At 39.8% G+C, this 10,000-nt stretch overlaps 1 protein-coding gene across 1 annotated transcript; it reads left to right on the plus strand.

The window, feature by feature from the left end:
* The first annotated feature begins 61 nt into the window (after positions 1-61).
* LOC147007430 (deoxyribonuclease-1-like) lies at positions 62-4,978 on the plus strand. The gene is made up of 5 exons (XM_085867165.1): positions 62-129; positions 2,029-2,141; positions 2,641-2,786; positions 4,017-4,113; positions 4,660-4,978. Exons 2-5 carry the CDS (start codon positions 2,106-2,108, stop codon positions 4,717-4,719), a joined length of 339 nt encoding a protein of 112 aa, XP_085723291.1. The 5' UTR covers positions 62-129; positions 2,029-2,105; the 3' UTR covers positions 4,720-4,978.
* The last annotated feature ends 5,022 nt before the right edge of the window (positions 4,979-10,000 follow it).

Raw genomic sequence — 10,000 nt, forward strand, 5'->3', positions numbered from 1 at the left:
TGTTTGTTTGCAGATCAGACTTGGTGGAGATGGAAATATGATTCCACGGAACCAGGGGTCCAAAATTAATAGATTATAATATCTTTCATCCAGAGGCATTCTTCGTGAGGTTTCAGGCCAATAACACCAGTAAGTATTAAAAACTTTCACATTTTAGTTTACACAATGCTCCTTTTATCGGTACAAAACAATATTTACTTATATTTCATTACACTTCCGAAAATTACAGATTTGGAATGTGATTTATTGTGTGTGATGATTGTTCATTGGAGTTCGTTTGATTGTTTCATAACACCCCCATTGGTCCAAGGGCCTTGTGGTATTCCCATGGGAATTTTATGATAAATCTAATGTTTATTGTATTAAATGTGTTGATATGTTATGTGGAACATTGGGAAGCAAAGTCCCAGGGTTCCATGTTTTTATACGAGTTCAATAATACATTTTGAGATCCCAGAATGAGGACACCATATGTCCAATCGGTGTCTCGCTCTTCCCACATTGTCTGTGATTGTTTTGAGATCAGTGTTGAGATAACTTGGTTCATTGTCCTTTTGTGTGTGAGCTTCCAAGATCGCCATCAGCTTAGCTGGTCCAGGCAGACTTAAAGGGAGCCATCTGATGTAAATAGAGATCTTGGAATGGAACTGAACTCACACATGACAACAGCGACTTGGAGATAAACATCTGGGTGTGATCATGCATTGATGAGCAGTCGAGCGAACAGTGATAGGTTCTCCTTGAGCTCAACATGAGTGGAAAACTTGAGATTTTTTTCTTTGAAGCAGATTTCCACGTTAGTCGATTGAGCGTATTGCTGGGTCATGTCTTAATGGCTGGAATGGTGAGCTTGGTATCCGAGGGTCCTGAGTTCAAATTCCGATTTGCTGTTGAATTAAGACCAGGTGGCGTTGACTCAGCCTGTCATCCTGAGGTTGGCAAAAATAAGTACCAGCTTGCTGGTATCCTGTGTCGGAGTGGCGATCCTCCAGCATTCTGCCCAATAGCCCAGGAAACTGCTTAGGCAGCACCAACGCTCTGCACAGATTATGTTCCCAATGTATGGATCTAGATTGAGCTTGTTCATTTTTTTCCAAGGACTGAGTGCACCAACGATGTGCGTTGTTACAAAATCCTCACAGTACTGATTTCCAATGACAAATCCACTAAAGGTAATACATATCAGGGGTGTGCATTCAGGTGTACTCCTTGGGTCGAAATTAAATTGAAAAATAGCAAACACAATGAACTAAATTTGCAAACAATTATATCTTCCAAAGGTGTATTTTAATTAACTCAAACACCCAATTTTCATTCATGCACTCCATTGGAGTTCCCTTCGTATGCATGCAAAGTTCAGGGCCCCGAGTTTTCATAGTTTTGGAGTTATGGAGGAGATTGACGGATGAATGGCCTGACACACACACACATTTATGAGGAAAGATGACCAATATGAGCGATATTCAAAAATCTCTCTGAATGATCATCAAAACACACCAAGGTATGTTTTTTGTTCAACATATAACATAAACATTTCGTTGGAAAAAAAAATATATATATATATATATGTACATATATATATATATATTCCCCGGTTAGAATAGGTGTACCATATCCCTGTGTCATAAGAGGCGACCAGGGTTGCGTCAGGAAGGGCATCCGGCGTAAAACCTGTGCCAAATGATTATGCGGATCATAACGGATGATCCACTTTGGCGACCCCAAATGGGAGCAGCCGAAAGAAGAAGAAGAATATATATGTATATATTTATATATATATATATATATATATATATATATATTCATATTTATAAAAATATATCTGTACATATATATTTATAAATAAATACATACATCTTCATTTAAATATATATATATATATATATATATATATATATATATATATATATATATATATATATATATATGCATAGTTTTCATGAGAGATACACCTGGTGGTGTTTGTGCCTGTGTTGTGCTAAATTGTGTTTCTCAATTACAGACGATAACAAATTTTGTTTTTTTCAGGTATCAGGGATTTGATTCTTATCCCCATTTGGACGGATCCAAACGAAGTGAAGAAAGAAAGTCGTAAACTTTCTTCAATGTTTCAAGCAGTTCAATCAAAGTGGTACAACACGGTAAGAACAATAAAAAAACTTTTTTTTTAAATAAAATCTGTGCAGATCTCCCGTTGTAAATTTAATATCCACTCCACATAGTCTATGACTCTTGAAATATTTTTTATGACACAATGTAAATTCAATAATTTATGACGCAGGTACATTTTGAAATTAACCTTCAACAAAATTTTGAGAAATACTTCAGAAAGTTTAATAACAATGAATTGTAAAGTCAAGGGGCTCAGGATGTGCAACGAATGTTTGGATGGATTCCTTGGTTTGAGGGTCCACGAAGCCAACATCATCAATGGAGTCATAAATGGAGCTTTGTGGACACAAGTACATTTCCATAACGTCGATCATACATCCTTCAATCGTGGACATGAGTACATTTACACAATTACCATCACGCATCCTTCAATCCTTCATCTGGAAAGAAGATTAGAAATTAAATAATATAATTCTGGTGATCGAGGATCCAAAGAGATCACATGACCTTTTTCTGTTTCTTCTGTAGATGACCGCCATGTTTCTCGGAGACTTTAGTGCCATGAAACATCCTCAGGAGGACGAAAGTTTGAACCAGTTTGGTGACTTCCTTTGGCTCATTGATGAGAATATGGACACAATGGTGAAAGAGGATATCAACTCTGCAAATGACCGGTTTGTTTGCAATTCCTCAATTATATTGGGACATTATATAGTAAGAGCAACTACAATCCTGAATGATGTGCTCATTGGGATTATTCAGTTATAACATTCGCAAAAATGTGAAACTTGTTCTTCTCCTTACCCCACTCCACCCAGATTCCTTACCTGTTACCTATCCCCAACCCTTTCCCTTATTTTCCAAACTCTCAACCTATTTCCTTTCATTTCTCTTTCCTCTTACAATGACATAGCTTCAGTTGTTAACCACAAGCCTGGTGATGGTTAATAGTAACCAATGTTAACTACAACATTTAGACTAAATGCAATATCAATAAATAAATAACTAAATAATAAACACCTTGCAGACACACAAGTGAATTGTTTTCTTCAAAGGAACTTTGCAAAAACGTGTTCTTGATTCGTAACAAATTATCTTTACATGTTTCATGATGATTTATGTGTGATTATCAGTTAGACTCATGAACTACCAACTGCAATATGATTACATCACTACCCATAAATGAACACACACACACACACACACACACACACACACACACACACACACACACACACACACACACACACACAGACACACACACACACACACACACACACACACACACACACACACACACACACACACACACACACCTGGCACAGAAACAACTCCGAAGTCGGTTTCCATCTCAGATGAATAACTTTATTAGCCTCTGTTGGACTTCATGCGAAATGAGGGCGAACGGTTGGTTTCTGTTCACGTCCCTGCGTGCGTGTGTCCTCAACCATTTCTCGGACAAGCATTTACCGATGTTGTTTAAACTTGTCATACACATAACGAATGATGTCTTACATATGCTAGTCATTTATTTTTCCACATCAGATCGAAGATGGCCGACTGGTAGGCTGGCGTCCATTTTAGTTGCACATAAATATGGGCTAGCCCTTCACGTCCACACAGCAAAATTAATCAAACAACGGGGCTGTGACATTTTATGTCTTTTTTATACTTGTTTTCCCAACCTTTTTCCTTGTGGGATCTGCAGGGAATCCTTACATTCTGAAATCCTACACCGATTCATTGGTCCATCCAATGGCACAACACCCAATCATGATAAACATAATGATGAGATATTGTGTGCTGTTTGGGTTAGGTTTAGGGGTAGGGTTGGAGTTACCTTCCTCTGTGTGTAATTCGATTCTCTCCCCCTTGTTTCCCTTCACGTGTTTTCAAACTTACAGATTTGTGGTTTTTGGATCGGCATTACAAGAGGCTATTGTACCTGGATCAGCAAAACCTTTGAACATTCAGACGGAATACTCTCTCAGTGAGAATGAGGTATGAGCAGAGTATACCTGTCACTGATTGGACATTCAGAACCTAACGATCATTCATAGTGCACTTTTCTATTGATGGTTGATCGTTTGGTGCTTGGTTATACTTGGCGTTCCATAAAGTGTGCACAAGTACATCAATCGGGTATTACATGGCAATGAAGGATGAAAGGTTACGTTTCTCCTTCATTTAGATCTATCTGGTTTACAATTAATACAGTTCTGTGTTCCATGGACGTAATGATTTTTTTGGTTTTCCCAGTTTAATGAAATTTCTGTTTTATATAATACTTTTCCCCATTTTAATTGAGGATGAGTTCAATGAACATGGAGCAACATTTCAGAGGTGATAAATGTCCTCAGTAAACACAGAAGATGATCAATGTGTGTTTGGAATTTAAAGTACCCAGAGACCAGTGTAATATTATACACAATACATATGATCTGTTAAATCAATAAGTTTGATGATAAAAGATAAGATTTGAAATGTTTATGAGGACATATTCAAAGTAACGTGGTTAAAGGATTCCTTTTCCTGATACTCCCACAGGCTCTGTGTGTCAGTGACCATTACCCTATCGAAGTGGATCTGAAGGAAATACCGGTTTAAACGTGTCGCACCCAAGATCGTGAGCAACTCTCGATTTGATGCAATCGCCGAGAGCACATAATGAAAGGGTGCAGCTAATAATGGAGCTTTAAGGGATTAAATTCGTGATTATTCAGCATTTGTGCTTTTCTTGTCCCTTTGCAAATCTTTTGCCGAACATATAATTCTATAAGTGGTTTATTGAACAAGTTTTAAATGGTATTGTCTTGGGGTTCATCAGTAAAGTGATGGGGCAGTGTTTTCACAACTTCTTCACATTATGCATGCCAGTTCACCGAGCTGTTCTTTTTCTTCTGATTTACTTGTTCCTCCTCTACTCTTTATGTAACTCTTCCATCAATGTCTGTTTCCTGCAAATAAAACTCATGAAAACACATGAATGTATTGCGTTTGAATTTGCTTACCTGCTGTTCACTTCAATATGGCTTCATTTCAGGTCTCCTCATAAATGTGTGAAAGCCATGAACAAGAATAATAAATCATTTGTGGAGGTCTGCCATGTCGTTGTCATTCTGACAGAATAATTTACAGAAAGAAAATAATTTATAGAATCCGCTCCATTTTAGGTGTTTGCAAAAAGTCATGGGCCACGTGATATCCTGTACAATTAAAGAGATGTACCCGAAGAAAAGCTGCAATTGGGAACAACATTCACACAAACATAGTTCAAAATGTCATTCCAAATGATTTCACAAGACAAACTAGGGATGAAGATCACACAGCTGTGTTATTCCATTAAAGGATGTGTGCCTTGAAAACAGAACTTAATTGTTGATTTAAAAAAAAACTCAAATTGGTAATTATATATTTCATGATGGATGAGGAGGTAGAGGGAACTTACTGCAAATACACGACACACACGACTGCAATCTGACCCAGGAAGGTTTTCCCCAGGAGCCAGTAGTTTTCCAACTATCATCAAAGAGTGGGGATCCCGATGGCTTTGCCTCAATCCCATCATTCGCTGAGCTGCCCCACCTTTTTCATGTTGAAGTCTTCAGTAATGGACTAAATCGGCCACATCAAGGCCAAGTCTTATATAAAAGAACTGCATTGATCGAAAAATAAGGAAAAAGAGAATAGTCGAAGAGTTTTTGAGGAAGAAATAAATCAGTTTTTGAAAAGGGAAAGTCATGTGTTTGGGAAGATGTGAGAAGTTAAAGAATTCCACAGTATGGCAGTGGAGGGGAAGAAAAAAACACCGTAACGACCCACCCTTGAGACGCCAATGGCTACACAGTAATCATGTGATGTAGTGGCTTGTCCAGTATTCCTTGATCTCGCTAATGGTGGAGGTACACAAGAAGTAAGTTCTTGTGAGCAGAAACCGAAGTACTATCTGCAGAAAAGAGAAAGAGAGCCTCCTATGTGGCGGAATTTGAGCGTGTCAAGTTTTGAGTTCACATTGGCAGAGTTGACAAGTCAACTAACTTTGGATTCAATTCTGTCCAGTAAGTTTGTGTAGCTGCAACCTCCCCAGATGTGAGAGCAGTCACAAGGACGAATCAATCATTTCTCGAGTTGGAGCAACTGTTCATAGGAGAAGAACTTTCGACATCTGAACAGGACTCCTAATTTCTTCGAGGCAGACTTAGCTATTTGTGTAATGTGTGGATTCCAGGATAAATTTTATGTTAGAGTAATACCTCATAGGTTTATTGTATCAGAAAGTGTAATTGTAGAATTTTCAAAGGAGATTGGAGAGAGAGAAGAGAAGAGAAGAGAAGAGAAAGAGAAGAGAAAAGAAGAAGAGAAGAGAAGAGAAAGAGAAGAAGAAGAGAAAGAGAAGAGAAGAGAAGAGAAGAGAAGAGAAGAGAAGAGAGAGACTTTTTTTTTTTTTTGACTTTTATGTCCTTTTATTACAAAAAAGTATAAAGGGTAAAAATTCAATACAACAAAGCAAAGGATTATATACAAGAGTGGAAAAAAGAAGAGAAGAAACCAATTCAATTTTCAAGTAATCGATAAAGCATTGATAACAATTTATACACAAGGAACACCCCCAAAACATACATTAGAGAGAGGAGAAGATGATAAGAAGAGAGAAAGCAACACAGGCTCCACACGTACCGCCAGAGACTGAGCAACAGCCCCTTGCGTTTGCACGTGCGTGCCAAGCGAGAGAGAGAGAGAGAGAGAGAGAGAGAGAGAGAGAGAGAGAGAGAGAGAGAGAGAGAGAGAGAGAGAGAGAGAGAGAGAGAGAGAGAGAGAGAGAGAGAGAGAGAGAGAGAGAGAGAGAGACAGACAGACAGACACTTTTGGCTTCTTGATTGTTTGGGATCATGATGTGACAAGAGAAGTTATACCAGTACAAGCAAATGCCTGAGCATTGCCCAACAAAGAAACAAGGTAAATTAAAACTTCAATGTAAGTACACCATCAACAAGTTCACATAAGAATGTATTCACACACCACTGTTGTGAGAACAGTGTACAATCACTGAAATGAATTTCAAGGTGTACGCGTGCTGTGACCAAGGTTTTAAAGAGGTAAACAACATCGGAAACAGAATCACAAACATCTTGAATTTTGCGTTTCCTTGACATGTATATAGCAAGCTTCGCTTCAGAGGACAAATAATTTGCTAACAGGCACTCGTATTTACGCTGGTGGAAGATGCTAAAACCGTAAACAAAACCATAACAAGTAAAAATTAGGCCGAGTCCCCGGATAGCACGTGATAAGACTGTAAAAGGGGTGCCAACCTTGAGCAATCAATAAAAATGTGAAAAATAGTTTCTGTGGCACCGCAGAAGGGACACAATTCTGTGTTATCGGGACATATACGATGAGATAAAACACTGGATGGTAAAATGTAATGTGCCAGTCGCCACTGCAAATCTCCGGAGTGCTTGGTAGTGGGTGCCTTGTACATAACATGCCAGTTGAACGAAGTAGAATGAGTGGTCTGAAGCATTCTCCCCCAATGTGCTTGTGGTTCCGCAGGTCTATCGGGAACAAGGGTTTTAACACACAAAGCGTAAACAGAAGATTTTTCCATCAATTTAAAGGAGGTGAAACCTTGAAAATGAAGCAAAAGCTCTGGAAAGGGATGTTGGGATAAAGAAAGGTTAGCTTCTACCTGTGGAATCCATTTCAGATTGGTTTGCTTGAAAAAGCGCAGAATCACAGAAAAGATTCTCCCAATAATTCGAATGGACCTCACTCCAGTGGCCACAGCGACGTCAGCAGCTGGCTTCCACTTATAAGGAGAAGGAGTTCTGAGATCTTTTACCTTCGTACATCCAGCATCAATAAACTTCTGCACAAGAATATAATTGCTGCAGACCCCTTCAAAAATGGGGTTTAAAAAGATAGGCTCATTTAAAAACATTTCCAGGGAGTAGTCATTGTTATTTCGACGAACAGTGACTGCCTGCCATGCCTTCAGCATGCTTCTATAAAACAGGGGGACTGATGCTATATCAACTTTCTTGGTGTCAATAAGGAACAGTTGCTGATCGTAGCCGAGTTTCCCCGCCTGCCGAAGCAGGCAGTGAGCCAAGGCCTTCCACGAGACGTCCGTGTACAGCAATCTGCGAAGCGAAAGGAGGCGAAAAGCCATCACCTTGCTGGTAATAGCAATCAGCCCCTGTCCTCCTTCAGCAACAGGCAGGTTTAACACACCAGGTTGGAGCCAATGCTTTCCTCCCCAAAAGAAGTCAATAAGAATTGATTGTAATTTTTTAAGAAACAAATCTGGGGGCTGCAGTGCTATAAAAACGTGCCAAAGCATTGATGCTGCAAGGTTGTTTATAACAAGGGTTCGGCCCCGATAGGAGAGTTGACAAAGTAAGCCCTTCCACTTTCGTAAACGTCTCTCAGTTTTAATTATTAGAGATTCCCAGTTTTTTTTTAAATGACGTTTTCAGTTACAAGAAAGACGCCAAGGAAAAGAATTCCATCCCTTTCCCATTTAAGTTTCTCGGGAAGAGTCGGAGGAATGGCGCCATTTTGTGGACCAAGATGGAGAGCTCTGCTTTTTCCCCAGTTCACTTTTGTGGAACTTGCCAAACCAAATTCATGAATGCAACGGACCAAGGCTGAGACGTCCTCATTCGAGCGAACGATTGCACAAAGATCATCTGCATAAGCAATCACTTTAAACGGGTTCGCCATTGGTTGAGGAAGGAAACCAAGAAGACGTGCACGCAACCGAACGAGTAAAGGCTCAATCGCAAGAGAGTACAGGAGGCCAGAAAGAGGGCACCCTTGACGAATGCCTCTATTAACCGGGAAAGGGGGACATAAAATGTTGTTAACCTTTAAGAGACTAAAAGTGTTGTTATACAGTAACTGCACATGAGAGATAAAATTTTCCCCAAAACCAAACCCCCGTAAAACAGAGAAAAGATAAAAATGATCAATGGTATCAAAGGCCTTTTCTTGATCTAAGAACACCAACCCGACATTCCTTTGCTCAAGAGAACAGATGTCAATTATATCACGCACAATAAAGATACTGTCATGAATTGTCCTCTTCGGGACACAGTAAGACTGATCTGGGTGTACGATCTCCTCGATTATGGCTTTAAGGTGGTTGGCAAGGGCCTTGGAAAATATTTTGTAGTCTGCACAGAGTAATGAGATGGGACGCCAGTTGTGTGGTTGCTGAAGGTCTCCTTTTTTGGGGATAAGGGCGAGGACAGCCCTCCGGCAGCTTAATGGCAGTGAGCCTGATCGTCGACCGTCGATTATAACCTCAAGTAGTTCTGGTCCGAGGAGGTCCCAAAAGGTTTTATGAAATTCCGCAGGAATTCCATCCAGACCGGAGGCCTTACCCGAGGGTAGAGTTTGAAGAGCAGCTTGGAGTTCCTCCAAAGTTACTTCCTTGTCCATTTGCAGAACTGCAGATTTTGACAAGGTAGGTAAGGAAGAAGTCAGCACTGTTACCATTTTGTTGTCGATTTTCGGAGCATGATAAAGTTCAGTAAAGTAGTGTCTGAGTGAGGCTCTGACATCTTTTTGATTGTGTGTTATCCTTCCTTCCTTTGTCCTTACTGAAGTTATCTGCTGACTTCTCTTTGTTTGATCTTCCAGTCCAAAAAAGAACTTAGAGGAGGTGTCCAGGTAGCACAAATTCTCCAGTCGGAGACGAATCAGCGCTCCTCTGGCTTGCTTTGCACAAAGTCCAGCAAGAAGAGCTTTTCTTCGCCAGCAAGAGGTTGGTTCTTTCATGATTTGAGGCCAAGAGGTTGATCTGCAAATATAATATTTCTTTGGCAAGCAAGGATTGAAGGGCAGAGTCATATTTGGTGTGGTAGGCTCCATATTGTTGGCA

The sequence above is a fragment of the Eptatretus burgeri genome, unplaced genomic scaffold (assembly GCF_056783735.1).
Source record: "Eptatretus burgeri isolate ZD-2024b unplaced genomic scaffold, Ebu_testis_v1 Ebu_testis_scaffold_175, whole genome shotgun sequence".
NCBI classification, from domain to species: Eukaryota; Metazoa; Chordata; class Myxini; order Myxiniformes; family Myxinidae; genus Eptatretus; species Eptatretus burgeri.